The 21,261-nt window shown below is 49.6% G+C and overlaps 8 protein-coding genes across 8 annotated transcripts; 5 read left to right on the top strand and 3 right to left on the bottom strand.

The window, feature by feature from the left end:
* Positions 1-697: 697 nt before the first annotated feature.
* Positions 698-2,191, top strand: C7M61_002128 (uncharacterized protein; the record flags this gene model as incomplete). Its single annotated transcript, XM_024857512.1, has 1 exon — positions 698-2,191. One exon carries the CDS (start codon positions 698-700, stop codon positions 2,189-2,191), a length of 1,494 nt encoding a protein of 497 aa, XP_024714648.1.
* A 1,069-nt stretch (positions 2,192-3,260) lies between these two features.
* C7M61_002127 (uncharacterized protein) lies at positions 3,261-4,757 on the top strand (the record flags this gene model as incomplete). The annotated part of the gene is made up of 1 exon (XM_024857511.1): positions 3,261-4,757. One exon carries the CDS (start codon positions 3,261-3,263, stop codon positions 4,755-4,757), a length of 1,497 nt encoding a protein of 498 aa, XP_024714647.1.
* A 761-nt stretch (positions 4,758-5,518) lies between these two features.
* On the top strand, positions 5,519-6,880 carry C7M61_002126 (putative carboxylic ester hydrolase; the record flags this gene model as incomplete). The annotated part of the gene is made up of 1 exon (XM_024857510.1): positions 5,519-6,880. The coding sequence occupies one exon, from the start codon at positions 5,519-5,521 to the stop codon at positions 6,878-6,880; it is 1,362 nt and encodes a 453-aa protein (XP_024714646.1).
* Positions 6,881-7,273: 393 nt separating this feature from the next.
* Positions 7,274-8,953, bottom strand: C7M61_002125 (sugar porter family MFS transporter; the record flags this gene model as incomplete). The annotated part of the gene is made up of 1 exon (XM_024857509.1): positions 7,274-8,953. One exon carries the CDS (start codon positions 8,951-8,953, stop codon positions 7,274-7,276), a length of 1,680 nt encoding a protein of 559 aa, XP_024714645.1.
* A 1,820-nt stretch (positions 8,954-10,773) lies between these two features.
* SHA3 (putative serine/threonine protein kinase) lies at positions 10,774-12,090 on the bottom strand (the record flags this gene model as incomplete). The annotated part of the gene is made up of 1 exon (XM_024857508.1): positions 10,774-12,090. One exon carries the CDS (start codon positions 12,088-12,090, stop codon positions 10,774-10,776), a length of 1,317 nt encoding a protein of 438 aa, XP_024714644.1.
* A 2,587-nt stretch (positions 12,091-14,677) lies between these two features.
* Positions 14,678-15,388, top strand: C7M61_002123 (uncharacterized protein; the record flags this gene model as incomplete). The annotated part of the gene is made up of 1 exon (XM_024857507.1): positions 14,678-15,388. The coding sequence occupies one exon, from the start codon at positions 14,678-14,680 to the stop codon at positions 15,386-15,388; it is 711 nt and encodes a 236-aa protein (XP_024714643.1).
* A 384-nt stretch (positions 15,389-15,772) lies between these two features.
* C7M61_002122 (uncharacterized protein) lies at positions 15,773-16,555 on the top strand (the record flags this gene model as incomplete). The annotated part of the gene is made up of 1 exon (XM_024857506.1): positions 15,773-16,555. One exon carries the CDS (start codon positions 15,773-15,775, stop codon positions 16,553-16,555), a length of 783 nt encoding a protein of 260 aa, XP_024714642.1.
* A 2,114-nt stretch (positions 16,556-18,669) lies between these two features.
* On the bottom strand, positions 18,670-19,896 carry C7M61_002121 (uncharacterized protein; the record flags this gene model as incomplete). The annotated part of the gene is made up of 1 exon (XM_024857505.1): positions 18,670-19,896. The coding sequence occupies one exon, from the start codon at positions 19,894-19,896 to the stop codon at positions 18,670-18,672; it is 1,227 nt and encodes a 408-aa protein (XP_024714641.1).
* Positions 19,897-21,261: the final 1,365 nt, after the last annotated feature.

The raw sequence follows: 21,261 nt of genomic DNA, 5'->3' as shown, positions 1-21,261 counted from the left end.
AGAGAAGGTGATGAAGAAAAGAAAAAAAAAGACCACAATTTTGCAATCTGTAAAAAAAGCTAAAAACGCCATCGCTGCTTATCTCTAGTAACGCCGCTTGGACCAGAACAATGCCCTTGTTCCATGCCCTTGTTCCATGCCCTTGTTCCATGCCACTGGGCTATACTTGCCTCTACCATTCAGCCGTTGGGCTTACACTATATGGGCTCCTCCTTCCAATTCCAGAAAATTTGTCAAATTCAAAAGCACCTCAGGGGCCGACAATCCTCCCATTTCGCCTTGGTAGCAATCCGCCAAGGAAGGTGGAGGCGGGGCCGTCCAGGTGTCAAGAAATGCCTCTTGTCCCGGAGATCTCCAACAAAGCGCTCCACAAAGAGCCAAGCCCGGTCGTATATCCCCGTCAAGCGCCTGGAAGCGGCCTTGCATTATGTGAGTTTTTTTAAAAAAAGGTCAATTTCCTCAAAATCGTCAGTATTTCGTCTTTTGCAGTGTGAGTGGCTTGATGCTGGTACCCCGCGAAAGTGGAGTAGGCGCATATTATTTTGTGGGGGATCTGCCGGAAACACTGTGTGGCCCCTAAAAAACCAAAAGTGGTGCGTGTAAATGGCTGCAAATTGGGAATAGGCTGCCCCTCCATTTGCAAACCCGGACTTATAAACAGCAATGCTGCCGGAATTGCACAGCTTTTTTGGCATAAATGTCGCTTGACGAAAAACCAAAGCTTGAGCCTTTCGAGTCCCAGGTCTCCACGGAATCCGATGAGGATCTTTTCGCTGACATTGATCGGAAAAAGGTCACCAGAAAAATTGACCTCCGGCTTCTTCCCATTTTTACGATTCTTTACCTCCTAAGTTTTCTCGACAGAGGCAACATCGGAAATGCCAAAATCGAGGGCCTTGCTGAAGACTTGAACTTGGTCGGCAACCAGTACAACTTGTGTTTGACGATTTTCTTCATTTTCTACGCCTCCGCCGAGGTGCCCTCCAACATGATCTTGAAACGCTGGAAACCAGACGTTTTCGTGCCGCTCACGGTGGTTCTTTTCGCCACAGTCATGACGCTTATGGGGACCGTGCAAAACTTTGCTCAATTGATGGCCACCAGGGCGCTTTTGGGGCTTTTCGAGTCCAGTTTGTTTCCTGGAATCTCGTACATTTTGTCCATGTACTACCGGAAAAACGAGTTGCTTGTTCGCCAGGCCATTTTCTTCTCGGCAGCGTCCATGGCGGGTGCATTTTCGGGTCTTTTGGCTGCTGCCATTTCTCAGATGGACGGAGTGGGAGGTTACGAAGGATGGCGGTGGATTTTCATTCTCGAGGGATTGCTCACGTTTCTTTTCGGCGTGGCGTCCTTCTGGTGGTTCCCCAAGTACCCCAAAAACGCTACTTTCCTTACTGAAAGAGAAAGAGAGTACGTTCTCTGGAATGTCCACCACCTGACCAACCAGACGTCAGCACACCCCAATGCACCCAAAGGCGAGGACACTTCAAGCGACAGGAAGTTCTTGTGGGGCGTTTTCAAAGACCCCAACTGCTGGTTCCAGCTTTTTTCATACTTGGGCATTTTGCTCCCACTCTACGGCATTTCGCTTTTCACCCCCACCATCATCAAAAACCTCGGCTACACCGCCACCAAGGCCCAGTTGCTCAGTGTTCCGATCTACGTGGTGGCGGCGTTTTTGAGTATTGTTCAGGCGTTTATTTCAGACTGGTCTGGGCTCAGATCGCCTTTCTTGATATTCAACTACACATGCATGATCATTGGATTTGTCGTTTGCATTGCGCTAGATCCCCGGGTCAACCCTAGTGGAATCTACGCCGCCATCTATATTTGTGCCATGGGCATGTACCCAGCCATTCCTCTATCGATTGTGTGGAATGCCAATAACTTGTCTGGATCGTACAAAAGAGCCATTGGAATCGGTTTTCAAATCGGTCTTGCTAACTACGGAGGTGCTTTTGTGTCCAACTTTTACCGTGAGCAGGATAGCCCTCGTTACGTTCTAGGACACGGCTTGACGCTTGGCTTTATTGGGTTAGGTGGAGTGGCTTTGGCGTGCGGTATTATCAACTACAAATTGAGCAACCGCAAGAAGGAGAAGATGATCGAGCTGGGAGAGTTGGACGGTTTTACCGACGAGGAGCTTCTTGGCATGGGCGACAAGAACCCGTACTTCAGGTACAGATTGTAGTCATGAATAGACGAGGAATGGAAGGGAGTGTAGATAAAACAGTATAGGATGGGGAAATGACAGTACTTGTAGAAAATGACGTTTTAGACCTTTTTGAGAAAAATGCTTGAAGTGCTTTAGACAACAGGGGGAGTATTTCGTTAATATGTCATGTTCCTGGATTGTCATGCGGCTACGGCTGGAGTTACACTGACGCCTAATTCACCCAAAACTCCATAATTCAAAACCATCTTAAAATCGCCAAAATACGCTGTTTTGCATTCTTCGTGCCCAACAAGGTTTGGAGGAGTCAGCAGATTGCATAATCTCTCGTGGAATCAAGATTCTCCGGTCCAGCCGCTTGCGGCTGCGAAAAGACGGAATAACACACAGCAACGTTCCACAGACTCATAAATCCCGACACGACAAAAAAGAAAAAGAAGACAAAATAAGCGAAACGTAATTCTCGTAAGATTCTGCTTTTTTTCCTTGGCGGGAGTCAGAATCCAGGAACCTCGTGAAAAACTCACACGAGCAAGTAAAACGGCGCTAGTGCTATTGCGATAAGGCGCCTGACTCATCCCGGTTCCGGACGTCGTGCGGTTAAGCACCACGAAAATGAAAAAATAGTACGATCTTGGGGGCAAAAAACAGCAGGATCCACCGCCCCAGTCAGATAATAAAACAATGTCAGGTCGGCTGCTATTGTGCCGAATGAACGTGCAAGACAGGGCGGGGCATTCCGTTTCTGTATAATTCGGTACCACAAACAATGAACGGGTTTTGGACCCTATCGTACGCCGTAAACTTCCTCTCTCTCCAACCCACAAACTAAACGTTTAAATCAGAAAAGTCCGCCTAAGCCTGGTCAAAAGGCACTCGGAGAATAGCCCTTGTTTTGCGGAAGCCGGTACCGGCAGAGCCCCACGTCAAACCCCGCGCAGGCGAAAAGTCTCTCGTTCCCATGAAGGACTAACCCTTTAAGCAGCCTTTTCATAGGCTGTTCTCCTGCAAGCGGATGTGGGATCAGGATCGGTGACTCAGGCTTTATAAAGCTGCGATCCGCTGTAGATGTGAAAAATTTCCAACCATGTCCGAGAAAGAAAAAGCCAACCTCGAGTACTCAGAGTCCCCAGACTCGGATAACTCTCTTTTACAAGACACCTTCGATGACATCGACCGCAAGAAGATCACAAGAAAGATCGATCTTCGACTCCTCCCGATCTTCACCGTGTTGTTCCTCCTAAGCTTCCTCGACAGAGGAAACATTGGAAATGCTAAGATCGAGGGTTTGGCAGAGGATTTGAACTTGGAGGGCAACCAGTACAACCTCTGTCTCACGATTTTCTTCATTTTTTACGCCACGATGGAGGTGCCGCTGAACATGATCTTGAAACGGTCCAAGCCGAACATTTTCGTGCCGCTTACCGTGGTTCTTTTTGCAACCGTCATGACGCTTATGGGCACAGTTCAGAACTACGCTCAGTTGATGGCAACCAGGGCCCTTTTGGGCTTCTTTGAAGCGGCGCTTTTCCCCGGTATCTCGTACATGTTGTCGATGTACTACCGCAAAAACGAGCTTCTTTTGCGCCAGGCCATTTTCGTTTCTGCTGCTTCTGCTGCTGGTGCCTTTTCTGGACTTTTGGCGGCTGCTATTTCCAATATGGACGGCGTGGGCGGCTACGAGGGCTGGAGATGGATCTTTATTCTTGAAGGTTTGCTTACTTTTGTCTTTGGCGTCGCCTCGTTCTGGTGGTTCCCCAAATACCCCAAGGATGCGTCGTTTTTGACCGAAAGAGAACGAGAATACGTGCTTTGGAACGTTCACCATTCCACCAACCAGGATAAACTCCACCCAGACGCTCCAAAAGGCGAGGACCAGTCCAGCGACAAATCCTTCATCTGGGCCGTTTTCAAGGATATCAACTGCTGGGCCCAGCTTTTTTCATATTTGGGTGTGGCTCTTCCCACATACGGACTTTCGCTTTTCATGCCCACCATTGTCAAAAACCTCGGCTACACTTCGGTGAGAGCCCAGTTGATGACGGTGCCGATCTACATTGTCAGCTCGGTGTGGAGTATTCTCCAGGGCTACATTTCCGACAAATCTGGACTCAGATCGCCGTTTTTGTCGCTTAACTACTTGTGCATGATCATCGGGTTCATTGTGTGCATCTGCCTTGATCCTAGAGTCAACCCAGACGGCATTTACGCTGCAATTTATATCATCGGTTTGGGCATGTACCCTGCCATTCCGTTGTCGATTGTGTGGAACGCTAACAATCTTTCAGGTTCCTACAAAAGAGCCATTGGAATCGGTTTTCAAATCGGTCTTGCCAACTACGGAGGTGCTTTTGTGTCCAACTTTTACCGTGAACAAGACGCCCCTCGTTACGTTCTAGGCCATGCGTTGACCTTGGCGTTTGTTTGCCTTGGAGCTGCCGGTATGGTTGTTGCAGTTCTCAGCTACAGCTATGCCAACAAAAAGAGAAGAATTGCCCTTGAAGCTGGAGAGTACGACAATCACACCGAGGAGCAAATTCTAAAAATGGGCGACAAGAGCCCTTACTTTACCTACAGATTGTAGGCTGTGCTGGCACAGACGGGGTGGTACCCAGTAGAGTTCAATGCTAGAAGCTTGATTAATTGTATATTTATTACGAATGCACGTTACAGTGAGAGCCGTGTAGCGGTGTAGCGTTGGAAGAGGTGATATTGAAAAGATCGAACGAGTTTTCAGGAGTTTCAGGGATTCAGAGTGTTGTTGGAATGGCTGCGAAAGATGGATACTTGACGGATACTCCGACTGAGGATGCACTGGCGATTTTTGATGATACCGGGGTGGTTTTACTTGATAAAAATATGTACCTGGGGAAGTTCTGAAAAACTCAAAGAAGAGAAAGAAAAGCTAAAGTTTATTTCTTCATGTTCGTTCACGTCAATAAACCAGAAGATCTCCTGACACATTCCCACGCTCATAACCAAATACCTCTGCATTTCAAGAACGGACAAATAATCCAAATCTCTGAACCCCAAAATCATCAATTCATCGCCAATCCCACCATAGCCCACCCCAATTGTATCAAAACCGGTATCTCCTACATCTGCCTGCACAGTAACCCGTCACCTTATCTCCAGAAAGCCCCACTAAGCCCCACCATTTTCCACCAAAAACGACAATTTCCAAAAATCCAAAAATCCCCAAACCTCCAAAAACCCTTCCTTCACACCCCCATATTTCCACATTTTCCCGCAGCAACTCCCCCTCGGCACAGCGGCTATTTCTCCTACCGAGGATCTGTGCAGCGCAGTCCGAACAATCTCCTACACCATCACCAACTTCTTTCCATGGCTTCAGGGTTCTTCAGATCGGTGGTTTCCACACACCAGCCAAAACAGCCCCTCCGTTTCTCTGGATCCGGTGGTCCGAAAACCATCGCCGAGATCGTCAACGACGTTGCTCCAGAATTCAAAAACGGCGCCTCGTTTTACGTCAACCCACTTCTTTCCAGTGGCCATTCCCAGACCGCCTACACAGCCTTGAACAAGTTTGAAAAGGTCGATTTGGTGCACTACAAAAGAAGAGTGCTCACGGTGGACTCGGTCAACAAGCACTACTACGTCAATGGCGACAAGATGCCTTATGACCGCTGGGAGGGTAAGAGCACCTTTGCTGTGGACTACGTGGTTCCAGAAGGCACGGACCCAGAACATCTCAATTACAAGCCCGAGTCCCAGGTGAGGGACCTCCCGCCAAGAACGGAGTACTTGAATCCGGAAAAAGAACAGGCCTTGTTGGATAACGAAAAGCCGTTGGTTGTGGCGCTTCACGGCCTCAGTGGCGGCTCCTACGAGTCCTACATCCGTGCATTCCTAGACAAGATCACCAAGGAGTACGATTTCGACGGTTTGGTGCTCAATGCAAGAGGCTGTGCTAACCATACCATCACCTCACCCCAGCTTTTCTGCGGTTTGTGGACCAACGACTTGCGGTATTTGACCAACGAGCACATCAGCAAGCTCTGGCCTAACAAAAAGATCTTTCTTATTGGCTTTTCGCTCGGTGGAGCCATCACCGCCAACTACCTAGGTCAAGAAGGCAAGGATGTGTACAAGAACATCAAGGGAGCCGCTGTGGTGGGCGCTCCATGGGACTTCCAGGTCGCCTCGCATGCGCTTGTGGAGTCGTATGTCGGCGCTAAGGTCTACTCGCCCACCATGTGTCGTAATTTGACCAAGTTGCTCAAAATGCACCTGGACACCGAGAATCTCGAGTTTGACCAGATCGTGGAGGACTACAAGAAGCACCCTGAGTCGTTCGAGCTCAAGTTGCTCAAGGACTTTGACGATAACTTCACGTCCAAGTTGTTTGGCTTCAACTGTGCTTCAGAGTACTACAGACACGCATCTCCAGACCAGCGTCTTTTGAACGTCAGAGTACCTACTTTGATTGTGAGCTCTGAGGACGATCCTGTGGTGGGAAGCAGCTCCTTGCCTCACTCCGAGGTCAAACTCAACCCCTACACGTTCATGGTGACGACGTCCATTGGCGGTCATTTGGGTTGGTTCAACCTTCAGCACAGAAGATGGTACCCCGATCCGATTTCGCAGGTTTTCGCCGAGTTGGCTAAGCGGGAGGTCACCGAGGACGGCATCAGGCTTCCTAAGGCCACCGATGGCATCTGGAAGCACGACCGGATCATCCTGTAATTAGCATAGAGGTTCGTTAGAATGAAGATTTCTTTTGGGTTAACGAGGTGATTGGATTGGTCAGAATAATCGGTAATTTACGGACGTACCAAATTACGGATAACGAACGAGAAGGCATAGAAATAAAATTATATTTCATATTGGCTTAACCTATCTTGAGCAGCAACACTCAGACTCTCTCTATGCAAACAACAGACCACGAACTAGAAGGACTTATAAAAAAAATACATGTATTCCACATTGGCTTAATGTATCTTGAGCGTCAAAGAGCCCAACACCCTCTACAACCGTCTCTATCTTCTCTGTATTGTCATTATACGTAACCTACTGGAGAACACCCCCGCTACAACCCTCTCTATCTTTTCTGTATTGTCATTATACGTAACCCATTATCTAAACCCTGTCAGCAGCATCGTTGTTCTCCCTGTGGTCAACGGCATCCTTCTCAGAAGCCGACGCCGTGCTATTAAGCAACCCCAGGTCGTTTTCAGCATGCTGTGTTCTGATCTTGTCGCCCAACTCGGCGTCAGACAAAATAGGAACAGCAGGCTTCCACGAGCCGGTCTTCCAGGCTGGCACCTTTTCGATCCAGATCTGGTCAATCTCCTCCAAACGCTTGCCCTTGGTTTCAGGGAAGAAGAAGAACACCTGGAAGAACATGGCCACACAGCAAGCAGCGTAAATAATGTAGGTTCTCCAGTTGATGTTGGCGAAAGAAGGAGGCGTGAACATGGCAATGGCAAAGTTGAAAATCCAGTTGCAAGCAGTGGCCAAAGCAGCACCTCTCTGTCTGGAAACAGAGTCACCCCACATCTCAGAACAGTAGACCCAGGTAACCACACCCCAGGACATGGCAAAAGAACAAACAAACAAGTAACAAGAAGCGATAACTCCGTTGGCAGCGGCCTTCTGGTCGTCTGGAATTCTGATGGTGACCGAGGTGGAACCAGAGTCGGGGTATGGGACAGAGTAGTTTCCAAGAATACCAGCCACAGAGAACTGCCAGATGGTCATCATCACAGCACCTCCAAGCAACAAGGGTCTTCTACCGATCTTGTCCATAAGGAAAAGAGCGATAACGGTACAAGCAAAGTTCAAGACGTACTGGATGGAGGAGGAGACCAAGTTGGCGTTGTCGGAAATACCGGCCATCTCGAAAATGTACACAATGTAGTACATCATGACGTTGATACCGGTGAACTGCTGCCAGATCTGGGCGCTGACGGCGGTGATGGTTCTGGGGAGGTACTTCTTGGAAAACAAGTTGGCGAAAGTGAAGGCCTTGACGTTTTCCTCCACAAGCAACTGCTCCTTGATTTCGGAGATTTCAATCTGGACATCGGCGCTTTCACGGTCACCCTTGGCGTTGATCTCAGCGACAATCTTTTCGGCATCGTCCCAGTAGCCCTGCTTGGCCAACCATCTAGGAGACTCGGGAATGAAGAAAAGACCAATGGCCAACAACAAACCAGGAACAATCTGGATGGCCCAGGCGATTCTGAAAGAAGCCACACCGTCGATGTGACTCAAACCGAAGGAAATGTAGAACATCACCATGATACCCAAGGTGACACTGGTCTGGAACATACCGCCAATGAAACCTCTGACTTTTCTAGGAGCCAATTCGGAACCGTAAACTGGAGCAACAGAAGAACCGAAACCAACACCCACACCAGAAATAAAACGGCCAATAATCAACTGAGCTCTGTTTTGCGAAGAAGACTGGATAGCAGCGCCAATCATCCACAACCAGGCACACAGCATAAGCGAGGCTCTACGGCCAAAGGGCTCGGAAATGAAGGATGTAAGCATGGAACCAAAGAAGGAACCAAGAGACATGGCAGCGGTGATGAAACCTTGCATATCGGAGCTGGGGCTGTCGAAGAACCGGAGGTAAGAGTCCTGACTCAAAAAGGCGGACATGGAGGAAATATCAAAACCAAACATCATACCCGAGATACAAGAAATACAGGCAATGAAGTAGATGTTGGTGATGTTAGGCGTGTGATCGAGGAAGTTTCTGAAGGCCAAGGCTGGCTTGACCATTTTGTCTTCATATTTGGAGAAACCCATGGTGAATTTTTGTGTTATGATGGAGAAGAAAAGCTGGGGATCTAGTCTGTATTTATAGTTTTCTGGTTTCGTCTCAGCCAGTTTCTCCGTGTGGGGAGCTGGAACGCTTTGGCAGGTATGCGTCGCGGAGAGGTGCATGAAAAGAGCTGGAGAGCAGCAGTGATGTCACTGTCTGCAGTCCGTACAGCAAGTGACCTGACCCAAAATGACAAATAGTTGTTCCCGGGTGCGCCGGGCCTATGCTGGCACGCACGGCATGCAAACGAGACGTGATCCATAATGCAGCAGGTGTTGACAGTGTGGAGTAAATTAGGGAATTCCGGGAGCAGGAGCCCGTCATGACCAAAGTTTGTCAGGTTTCTGTCAAAGCGGATCAAAGTTTTTCCGGACAAGAAAAAAGGCAGACAAGAAATTTTCTTGTGCCCCTCGAGGGAAAATCGCCAAATGTGTCTGTTGTCGTCAACATGCAGCTCTCGTAATTTCTCCGGCGCGGCACACTGTTTCAGGATGTCGTAGCAATCGGGCTTGCGGCGCTCGAACCAGCTTCGTACTTTTGTGAGGCGGGGTGCATCCGAATCTGGAGTACAGCCCGCTTCGAGAATGGCTGGACCCTTCGGATAAACAAGCCTTAAGGGAGGAAAACTACTTTTAGAAAACAAGTGTAATAAATGTCGGGCTGGAAAAACTTTTATTTTTTGAGGTTGGCGCCCGACATAAACAAGGCCCCGGCGGAACAATACCCAGGCATGCTTCCGCCCTTTCCTCTTTGGGCGTGCTCCTTCCGTGTGACGTACACATCTCCCCACCAAGTTAATCCAGGACTGCTTCATTCGGCTTTTTAACCGAGCGCCGAGAAACCGGCGCCGTTTGTAAAGAAGGCATTATGCGTGATTTGTAGAAAATACTGGGGCTAATTTGTGGAGAGCCGGGGTGGTGGAAAAACTTTTTAGTGGGGCGGCAGCGACAGTGTGTAAAGCCGAGGAGCCGGGCCACTTGGGGTTAAGTCGTGTTGCTGACAAATGAGATGTTCCGAGAGTTTTGTTACCAGGAGAAGCCGTTATTCAACGGAAAAAGGTTTATTGAATAGCCTATTTTAAGGTGGTCTTGTCAGAAAATGCCGCACCTTCAACGAGCTTTGTTGGAGCTCTAGAAGAACCGTGCTGATCCTGCTTGAACCTACTCTTTGTGTTACGTAGACCGTGTCGAAACGACTTCTTTGTAAGCCACCATGTGAATGTTGGCCAAAGGCTAAATCTACATCTAAATCAGTAAATCCCGTATTAGTCTATTAAATCCCATGGTAGATCCTCTCCAGTGAAATTATCCGAGCCCCGGTGGCTCTCATACATTAATTAATTTTTCCTTTTCGTGCGGTTCTTTCTTCTGGCGGGGTGCTGCCGCTGCTGCATGCTAAGCCATTTCGCCCCAGCGCGCCGCTTCCCCATGTCCGGATTAACCCCTCATAAGTTGTTGCTGCCAAACGGCCAGGAGGCCGCTTGCATAAAATTTAGTTTCCATTGTTCAACCCTGTCAAATTGCCGTTGGAGTTTATCCGGGCCTTGGCGAGAAAACGCAAAAAGCTTTTTTTCCCCGCTTGGCCGGGAAAATTTTCCTGCCATCCGTGAATGCACCCATTACGTGTCGAGCCTGTTCGAGACACCGCAAACTTGCAGGTAGTCTGGGGTTTTGTGTTGCGGGTTGCCCGTCTGCAGAGCCGCCGCATGGCCTCGATGCAAGGTTGTTCCGGTCCAGCCAGGTTTTTCCGCGCCGGCCTGCCTTCCAAAAAAAAAAACCGTAAAATCGCCTTTTAGCCCCTAATTCTACGCCCCACTACGGACTCCTCCGCCCCGCTGCTTGAAATATTCCGGCGTCAGCGCCATGTAGTCTGTGTCAGTGTACGGGGGAGTCAGGAGCTGCGGGTTGTAGACCACCAGATTGGCGTTTTTTTCCGGCTCCACCACATCGTCAGAGAAAAAATCAATCGTGGCGATCTTGCCGTAAAGCTCAGGAAGCAGAAGCCGCTCGTTCGGGCTGAGGCGGAAAATCTCGTCCAAAAGACGGTTAAAACGGTGCAGAATGGGCAAGATCAGAGCCAATATGTCTCTGTTCTGAAGAATGTACGTTCCGAAAACGTCGTTCTGGTCATTGATGTTGGCTATGGGCCACGGGTTCCGGGCACACGTTATGTTGATAAATAGCACGCCAAGCAGCCAAATGTCGCCGGCCAACGTTGGAAACATTTTGGCTCCAGATGCCAGTGTAGCGTTTTCCACAGTAGGGTACTGTCTCATGTCCACAAGCGATTTGATCAAGCTGCTGGTGTTAAAGTTCACGATTCTTTCCGGAGCCATGTAGAAGCTCAGTCCCCGGCAGGCGTTGCAGCAAATTGTGTCTGAAGTAATGGCAAGGCCGAAATCTATAAGGGCGATCTGAAGCTCGTTGTAGTCGATCAAGGGACCGTCGTGGGGTCTTTTGTAGCGCCTGTTGTAGCGGATCATGACGTTTTCCGGCTTTAAATCACAGTGGTAGACCCCCCGGGCCTCGCAGTGGCTCACCACATCGATCAACTGGAGCATACAGTTTTTCATGAGCTTCTGCTTGTCCTGCCAGGCGGGAGGCTCCAAAAACAACTTGTTGTCGATGATATTGCCGAAAAGGTCCCCCTCGGGGAAGTAGTCCATAAGCGTCATCACCGCCACCCGGCCCAAATTAAGCACCTTGTGTATCGTCACCACATTGGGGTGGTTACTCACTCTGAGGTGAAGAGCGATTTCTTTCAAAAACGGGCATCTGGCGCCGTCGTGGGCCACCACGGCCAAGTCGAGCTCCACGACGCCGCGAGCACCCCGGAAAAAGTACTCGTACATCCGGCGCTGGATGTGTTTCTTGTTTTCATCAACATCGATGCGTCCACCGTTTTTCACCGGAGGATCGGTCATCACCATTTTGGCGGCGTACCGGGCGCCTGTTTCGATGTTCTCCACCAAGTAGATAAGGCCATAGGTGCCGGCGCCGATTTTACGGACAAACCGTAGCGTGTCGTTGATGGCAAACCCGTCGAGACGGAAGTCGGGGTTGTGTCTGAGCGGTACCAGGGCAGGTACGTCGTCAATCAAAGGTAGAAGTTCAAGAGTCATTGGATTTGGAAAAAACTCAGCGCTCTTGGCATATATAAGCCCATGGAAGAAACCGGCTGGCGCTGTAGCGTTGTCGTTGCTCTTGTCGGATGATGGTTGCAAAACGGGTCAGGCAGGTATGCTGCCATGCAGCTCAGGCCACTTTTCGCAGCCATCCGGATCTAGCCGTACGGCTCCGCCAGGGGCAAGATCCATATAAGAAGGGCACGGTTGGAACCGCAGACGTCGGTTTTGGGGCGAGATTTGAAGGGTTTGGCGGTGGGACGCTTGTGGGCGTGGATAACCCGCTGCTTGTGTGTCCCGAGTATCGGAACAAACAGGGCAGCGCGAGTGGTCCAATTTCCTGCCTCAGCGCCTCCATCACCACAACGTCACATGGACACCGGGGAGGCTGTAATTTGATAATTTGTAGGCTTCGGGCTGGCAGGTCATGGGTATTATTGGGATTTGCACCAGCACCGTCAGGTTGACCTTCGGAGAGAAACGGAATCCGGGGTGGGCCGATGTGGGATGCCATTATGGGCAGGTTGTCTCGTTTGCAGCCGTATACAGACAGTATAGGCAAAGGCTGGATATACTTTTCACAGGCTTCCCAGTATTGGCAGGCTACCAGGCTAGGTTCACAATATTCACAGGCAAGCTTTTGCATTAGGTTAGGAAAGTACAAGATGTAGAGCAGGCTGATAAAGCCGGCGGGGATAACCATCAGCCAATGTTCAAGGGGGATAAGGCCAGATTTTATAGACATGTGAGAGCGGAGGCGACTGGAGAAACGCAGAATTGTGCTTGTTAGCCGAGGGGCTATGTTTGCGGAACGGAAATTCGGTTTCTGGTTTGTCTTACGATGGAGTTGTAGTGTGGCTTAGGCTGGTGGTGGAGGCGATATTTTGAGGTGAAGAGGAGGCGGGGAAGGTATTATTGAGAAGGAGTTTTTTGAAAGTTTGGTCAATTTAGCTTTCTGAGTCAGGAGGAGAAAAAAAAAAATGTTTTGGTTGGAGAAGCTTGAAGGAAAAGGTTATTTCTATGGCACAGTTGCTCAGCCTATATCGTATAGGCAGCGTCATTGGGTTGCAAGATTTGGTGTTTAGACAGTCGTTCTATTCAAGCCACTAACATTGTTATAGTCTTATACGATTACAAAATTACCACCATATCGTTTGAAGGAACTAGATGGAGTAGGGTCCAGCCGTGTGGCCTGCATGTTCGTTCAAATCCCACCAAACGACTATGGAATGTCCATGGAATCCCATTACAGAATCGGATTTGGACATCCGAGATTTTCTTTATTTCAATCACCTTCCTCGATCAAGACGTGTATTTCGAAAAGATGGTCTTGTGGGAAATTGATGCAGACTGCATAGGCAACAAGAGTGTTCACTTAGGGCACACGGCCCCCTTAACAAAAAATACCCCAATGGACTACAAATTTTATTAAACAGTACACCTTTGAGTCACAAATACGTCTAAGCTAGAACCACCTACAAACTAGGGCGTGGTGCCCGGCAAAAGTGCTCCAACAACTTTCGTTCACGTGACTTCGTCCACGTGACCAAACCACTATATAAGCAGAAAATTCTGCTCTCTTCAAACTTCAACGAGATGCTGCTCATTCACTGCACCGCCTACACCAATGGGCGACTGGAGGGGAAAGAGTAGCTAGAGTAACCCGGGTAACACCGGGACACGAACTACGTCTCATACCGCGGCGTCCTCTGGCGCCCGTGGATTCTGCGTTTTCGGCACATTCTCATCTTGGGCTGATTTGGAAGATTTGGGTTTTGCTTTTTGCTTGGAGGTGTGAATACTTCTTTGAAGGTGTTAATACTTGTTGGAAAAGCAGGAAAGTTGCTGCATTTGTGCTGCTATTTGTTTGTAGGATCATCTGGTGTTGAACCTATTCCTTCACAATCACTATTGATTGTCGATGGTTGGTACAGCATCTCCTTTCGATGAAGTTCGTCTTCTTTCTCTCAACTTTACCAAACCACTGAAGCTTGCCTTCATATCCCATGTCGTTCATGTTCGTTGCATTGAATGTCTGGATGCACTAGGTGGGTAGAGTCATTGACGATGTAACTCGACTATTTGCTGTAGACTTTTGATGTCGATCAATTCACCATATGTTTTGAACGCCTGACAGTACCTCATGAAGCTCTTAAGGAAAACAATTGGGATTCATTTGATCTATGGCCTTTGAATACCAGTCTGAGAAGCATTTCGCAGTCATGGTGAGTCTACTACCCAGAATAAACATACCTGACTTTTTGCTCTTTTCATTTCAATTGAACTCAAAATAAACGATTACTTCATTGTGAAGAAGTTCTGAGGATAGGTTTATCAATTTTTCGGTGAATCTATGTGTACTTCCACAAGAGCGTACACTATGGCGATACACTTACACACCTCGATCTCAGCATTATCATATCTATCGAAAACTTCCTCATAATCCTATTAAAAATATCCTTCAATCACCCCCAGAATTGCCGATTTCTTCGAAACCAACTAAAACGGCAAGACCCTTGCACCACATTATCAGCCCCAGTTTCGCAGCCATTTGATAAGATCAACAAATGCACCTCATTACTACATGTTCTTTTTGGCGTTTTTTCTAATAGCAAGCTCCTATGCACTCGAAATTCAGTTCAAGAGTGCCAACAACTACTTCAATGCCACCCACGTGACGCTCTCTGACGAAATCTCCGGAGGTTATGTCTACGATACGGTTCAGGGCCTCGTTACTTTTCTAGAGGGTAACCGGTTCTTCATGGCCAAGGATTTGCCAACGCTAGAATTGGCACTATCGCGTGACCTATTCGATCGCTTGATTTTCGATCCATTGGATTTAGATGCATTGGTTGTGGAAACCCGCAACGGCAGTGAAAGCTCAACTCCTTCTGAAGTAGTAATCCGTGGGTTTTCACTTATAAACCCCGAAGTATCCAATGGAAAGAAAGCTGTGCCAAAACGGAAGCCCGAGGACGTCATAATGGAGGTAGAGAAGAGAATCTGCTACATCGGTGACTACGCCCTGAGCGAGGGAAACTACATGATCAGCATCTGTTCTTCAGGTATTGAGTGTGACTATGAGGCTCTGCAAATCCTTGCCGACAAAGTTTTTGGCCACATGGTCAATGAGAATGAGGGTCAGACTTCGAGGATTGTGAGAATCGCTTATGAACACCCGGGTGGATATCGTTCGTCCGTGGAGCATTACAACGGTACAGTAACAGTGGAAGATCGTGATATTCTCTCGACTAAATGGTGTGAAAATCGGGGGTCTTGGCAGAAGCTCTTTTAGACGTGTTTCCATGGTTTGAAAATTGGATGTTACGAGGTATATGTTGTTGTTGGACTTGGAAAATGCTAGGACTGGGAGGTTCTCAAAGTCTGGACAAATTTCTATTTATTCCTTCACCTGAGCAACGAATGACCCAATCCCAGCCTACCCAGTCAGACTCACTATATCTTGGTCTGACCTTTTGTACGTTTCGATTCATTCCTTAATCAGACAGCCCATTTGCCACCCAAATCCAACACAGCTCTACATTCTTTCTGAATTTTCGATGTCACTCAATTGTCCAAATTTTGTCACATCTGTCGTCCAAGAACGGACCTACCTTATCAGTACTGTATCATCCGCACTACTACATCAACACTTTTTATGCATCAACTCATAGCTTTCATGGCCCTTTGGGCTACGATAGCAGGGTTTTTCGTCCAATTTGATGACACGAATAACTTTTTCAACTGTACGCTTGTGGAATTCAATTTCACCACACATCAAGACATGGTCCATAGAACCACTCAAGGACAATACTTTGCAGTGAGCGACTCAGAGTTTTACATCAGTCATTCAAGGGGAGCACTTCAGGACATGTTTCCAATAACTAGCGTCATTTTCTACAAGGACGAGAACTTGACCATCTCATCAGGTTGGGCTTGGTACAGTTTCGACGACATTGTCAAGGGCTTATCCAACCGTACGGCAGACGAAAAAGAAGATGTCAAGAGAGGAATTGTCATCAGAAGACGCAATCTCTGGCCGACCGTCCGTGACGGATCTAGAGACTTCATTCACAAGACTTTCCATTCCGCAATCGACTTAATAGTTGACGGTGTTCGATTCATTGGAACCGTGGCGTACAAGGTGCTTCTGAAAGCGTACTTGATCGAGTTTCTGGAAGGCACAACGGTCAAGTTCGATGCAGACGGCGCTGTGGTCAGGGTGACGCCGTGTTCCGCTGGGAATGTTTGTGAATACACAGACGAGGGACTACAAGCAGCCTTCGAGTCCGCCCAAAAGCGGAATGAGAGCCTTGTTCGAAGCTCATTCATCAAGGACGACGGAAAAGAGCGTTTTTGTGTGAGATTCGCCACCCTGGAGGAGAGCTTGTTGCCGTGTCCGGAGAACTGGTGCGTTAATGGTTGGAGAACAGTCGAGGAGAACTCCAAAGACGAGCTCTAGAGAAGCTTTGAAGCTTGACTAACTCGAAGCACACAATTGGCCGAAGAACGGATCGGTGGCATTGTCCCAACAGCTTTTGTCTTGCATGGCGATCACAACGCAACTTCGATACGAACAATGCTGGAGATGGACGATCCAGATCGTTTGTGCTATTGAGTCTACAATTTCCGCTCGTGAGAGCAAAGGAAACGGCTTGTGCCATTGTCGTGGTCATGCCAAAGAGGACGCCTTGGGCATGTTTGTTCAACCATGCTGAACCTCTCACCTTAAGGACATCCCCTTCTAGAGAATCTTTACCCGTTTGGGCCAACCGCAAACCTACAAACCACCAATCAAGATTCGATCAAAATTCGATCACAAAACTAGAGCCCTTTCCAGCAGCCAATCCACAATTTGACATCCACACCTGGACATTCCGCTCAAGCTCCAAAACCAAGTGGTTTTCCGCACCACATAGTCCGACGCCCTGAGGCTCATGTGGCACTGTGCATTGCTGGTCTAGATCGTGCTAGTGAGCGGCTGAAACTAAAAGCTGACACAAAACCAGCTCAAAGCGGCGTCCAGCCATTGGTAAGCCAGTGCTCCAGTTCCGTTCCTGCACCCCAGGCTGAAAAATATTTCAGTCCACTAAGACGTTGCACCCGTACACCACCAACTCCCAGCTTCAACTCCAACCGTCTTTGTGGTCTATTTCCGGGCTGTGCAGCCAGGGCCTGTGTCTGCGTGTCTTACACCTGAGCCACCATGGCTTTTTAGGTTGCGTCAGGCTTTTCGATCGTTTTCGGCGTGTTTGGGCAACTCTGGTTGCCAATTCCGTATAGGCGTGGTTTTACGAGTCTTCCAGGGCCACAGATACATGTTTCATGCGGACGGTTGCCAGGTGAAACGACCTCGGTCTTATCTACGTTGTGCAAGCCCCAAGTCGCTTACCGCAGATAATCTAAGATTAAGGTTTTGGAAATCTCCAAATGAAACAGGCCAAGCTTGAGAGCTCCTCGGCTGCTCCGTTTTTGTTTCTCCCATAATGGCCGGTATTGTTCTCCATTGGGCTTGACGCTCAGCTAGATGAATGTGATACGGACCATGTCTTGGTTCGGAGGCCTAGGCCTAAGCCTGCAGGCTGGTCCAGCCGTTTACCCCCAGCCAATGGCTGTTGGTTCAGCACCTCAGGGGTTTGTGGATTCATGGAATTCTCAATGGTCAATTGCCCGTTTGCTCCACCCCTATGTCTGGCTTTTCGATAGGGGATGTCTTGAACAGTGTGCGTTGTGCGTGTGGCTCGACGCTGGGGCCATGAGCACTGCGATTTGGGGCAGGCCCGGGTCTCGAACGTTGCTTGTGCAGGAGAATTCCACAGATTGACTCTTTTCAAGACCATTACTAAGCCGTTGCAATTGACCCTTGATCCCTATTCGGCCAAACTAGGGCCCAAGTGGCTGCGAAAAGGGAGGGTGGGAAGTTTCATGCCTGCATACAAGACGCCAGCTCTAGTCTGGCAAGTGTCCCAATATCGATGTGTGTTGTCCTCAGGCGGCATAAATCGTGCATATAGAGCGCTAAGCCGCGCTGACCGCGCATGTCAGACGTGCAGCATGCGCCATATGGCACTGGAGCCATCGCTACCCGATCGCGGTCCGGCACCTGGCCCGTCGGCCAGACAATGCGGTATTTTCACCAAACAATGCGCCGCGCACGACCACTCAGCCCATCGTCTGCACTGGGTGCATTTTGCACTGTTTTTTTTTGTTTTAATTTTTCAGTTGCGTGGCATAGCGCCATGGCACGCCCTACAGTGGGCTTCTCAAGTGGGTGTATTTGGCAGCCATTAAAGGTGGCCACCTCTATAAACAGTTATTCACATAATTCGTTTTCTCGTACGTTGAACTTTTCCTCGGCAGCAGTAGCAGCGCCGAAAGATCCCTGACAAATGCGTAAAGCGCCCGGAGGCAGAAGTAAAATGCAAGCCGTCTGGAAATCTGCCTTAGGCGACAGACCTCCGTCATGAGAAGTTGCAAAAACCAACTTCCAGATGTGGCACCAAAGTGCCTGTCTTCGTAAACTCTATCAGACCGGAAACGGTCCTCTATTTTTGGGAATTTGTAGATCAAGCCGATCTATGCCTCCCCCGTCTCCATGGCAAACGACAAGCACCTGGATTCAAGCATCTTGAGGCTGGGGCTCATGGACGGGGTTTTGGAGGCTCTCACCAGCATCACCTTGGGCTGGACGCTGGCGTTGTTGAGCATCGACAAGTTGAACCGCAGATTGAGTCTCTCCTCGATTTTGAGGAGCTTGGTGTCGATCTGACTCAAGGACAGATCTCTCTGGAGAGACAAGTTCTCGAGATCGCTGGACAGACACCAGCCCAGGTGGGAGAGCCGATCTTTTGTCACGGCGTATGCAGATTCAATCAGTTTCTTGTGCTCGTGGAGGAAGAGCAGGTATTCGATCAACTCGTCCGACGTGGTGAGCTTGTCGATGCTGTCGATGCGTTCCTCACGCAGAGAAGCCAGATGGGCGTCGCTCTGCAAGTTATCGAAAAAGCTCTGCTCGGTATCGCTGAGGTTCTTCTTCGATAGCGTGAGGTTCTCCAGGAGCATGATCACCGGAGAAGGAACTGGCGGTGTAGAAGCCACAGAGCCCATTGGGTTCAGAAGCGTTCTGCGTCTTGTAGGAAGCTCGTCAGAAACACTGGCAGGCCCGCTGGTGGCGGCACTGCTGACGCTGGGGCCGTGGCTCTGGAGGCTGTTGCTCTGGCTGTTACTATGGCTGTGTTGGCCCATTGGCGCCGTAGCTTGCACCTGGATGGGCTGGGCCTGGAAAGGCTGGCTCTGAGACGACTCCACGCTCAGGGCAGAGTGCAACTGGTTCAGCGACACCAGCGAGACCTCGCTGCTCTGGAGCGGCAGAAACAAGGGTTTCTTGTCGTCGGAGGAGTTGGTGATTTTCAGGAGCGAGAGCTTTCTGATGCCTTTCTTCAACGACTTGAGTCTGCGCAACGGCAGCAGGCCCAGCGTTGCCGGCAGAGGGGGCACCTGGCTGGGCAGCAGCTGTTCGCCTGGGAACTGTAGCGGCATGGCGTCGATTCGGAGACTGGGCAGATCGAGCTCATAGGAGGCGTACAGGCCGTTCAGGAGGAAATCGCCTAGGCCGTCGTCGGTCAGCGCCAGATGCGAGTGGTTGTGGGAGGAGGAGGCGGGCAGGTCGTTGAGGGAGACGAAAGACGTCAGAATCAGGCGGAGGAAGGGTTCACCTTTCGGAAGGGGAGGTAGGAGCGGTTCGCCGAACGCCTCGGCGGGCCTGTTCTCAGCTTCTTCGAGAACGATGCCCAAGCCGCTCATGGGATGTTTCACAAAGGGGGTTGTTTCACTTTCTGGATTGTGTTTTCAGCTGGAGCTGTTGTAGGCTGGAGCTGTTGTAGGCTGGAGCTGTTAACCTGGATGGATCTATGGAGATTCAGCGGGGCAGTAAGCGACGAGGCTATTTGCTATCGGACCTGTTTGCTGTCGATGCTGTTGATGGATTCGAATGGAGCTTCCTTTGAAGTAACGCTTTGATGACCTGAAGCTGGATAACTATAATCGGTCTGGGATGGTCTGACGGTGGATACTCTGTATACCCTGTATATCTGGACGGTCTCGTGTGTGTGTACTTGCAGACGGTGTAACCTCTGGTATCACTAATTCAAAAACAATACTCCTGGCGCCCGTCCAACCGCTAAAGAAAAGTGGTCCAAACGTTCGGCGGTGGATTGGGTTGGATTATAAGCTGCAGTGGGCAGGAGATGAGGCAGGAGTGCGCCTGGACGCAGCGACTACTGAGGCAGGAAGCAGGAAAATCTAGGCAGGCGGTCCAGAACCCGGCTGGGGAGCTGGCGAGATATGGCAGGATAATGGGGACTTGGGGGGCCTGGTTGAAAACTGGCGCCGAAAGTGGACTTTGTGATTTTGGTAATGTGGTTTTGGCGGGGGGAGGTTGAGTAAAAAGTGCTTTTTGATGGGGTGGCTGTATTCCTTCTACTGGTGCGACGCCCGGTACTGAGGCTGGAAATCCACGGGCACCATTGCCTTTTATGAGGCGGCCAGGGGGGAGGCATTATTCAGTGGGGGGGGTCTATCTGGCCGTTCTGCTAGTGGGCCGTTTGGCTTTCCTAGAGCTGTGGTTGGATAAATACGCCCCTGCACATAGCCCGCGTCCGCGCGCGTCCAGCCCGCATCCAGCCCGCAGAAAGCCCGCAGCAGAAAAGGCCCGAACAATGCCCTAGTGTACATGTAGCTGTGCAGGGTTCCCTGTGCATGCGTGGGCCGTGCATACACAATGCAAGAGCTTACCGCCGCCTCGGCTGGGTCGAGCTGCTTGTATGCAGGATAAAAGCTTCCCGTGAAAAAAAAAAAGAAGACACCACCGTTTCCCAGTACTAAGCGACCGCAAGCGATGTTCACGGATTCAGGGGTCCCTGCTTTCACGATCTACAATAGGGCGGTTGGGCATTGTTCAATTGCCGTTGGACCGGCCCCCTTGGCCCCTCCAAGCCTGCTAACACCGCCGCCGCAGCGCGCGGTCTAGATTCGGAGTTCCACAGCCTCAGACCCAGCGAACCAAAGTGCCAAAAACGAGGCAAGTGGGTTTTTGACGTCAGAGGTGTTGGTGGAAAGGGGTACCTTTAAAAAAAATTGACGTTTTTTCGCCAATCGAACCGTTTTCGG

This window comes from Candidozyma pseudohaemuli (assembly GCF_003013735.1).
Source record: "Candidozyma pseudohaemuli strain B12108 chromosome Unknown scaffold00003, whole genome shotgun sequence".
Lineage (NCBI taxonomy): Eukaryota > Fungi > Ascomycota > Pichiomycetes > Serinales > Metschnikowiaceae > Candidozyma > Candidozyma pseudohaemuli.
The sequence above is the reverse complement of the archived record's forward strand: the minus strand, read 5'-3'. Positions and strand labels throughout refer to the sequence as shown.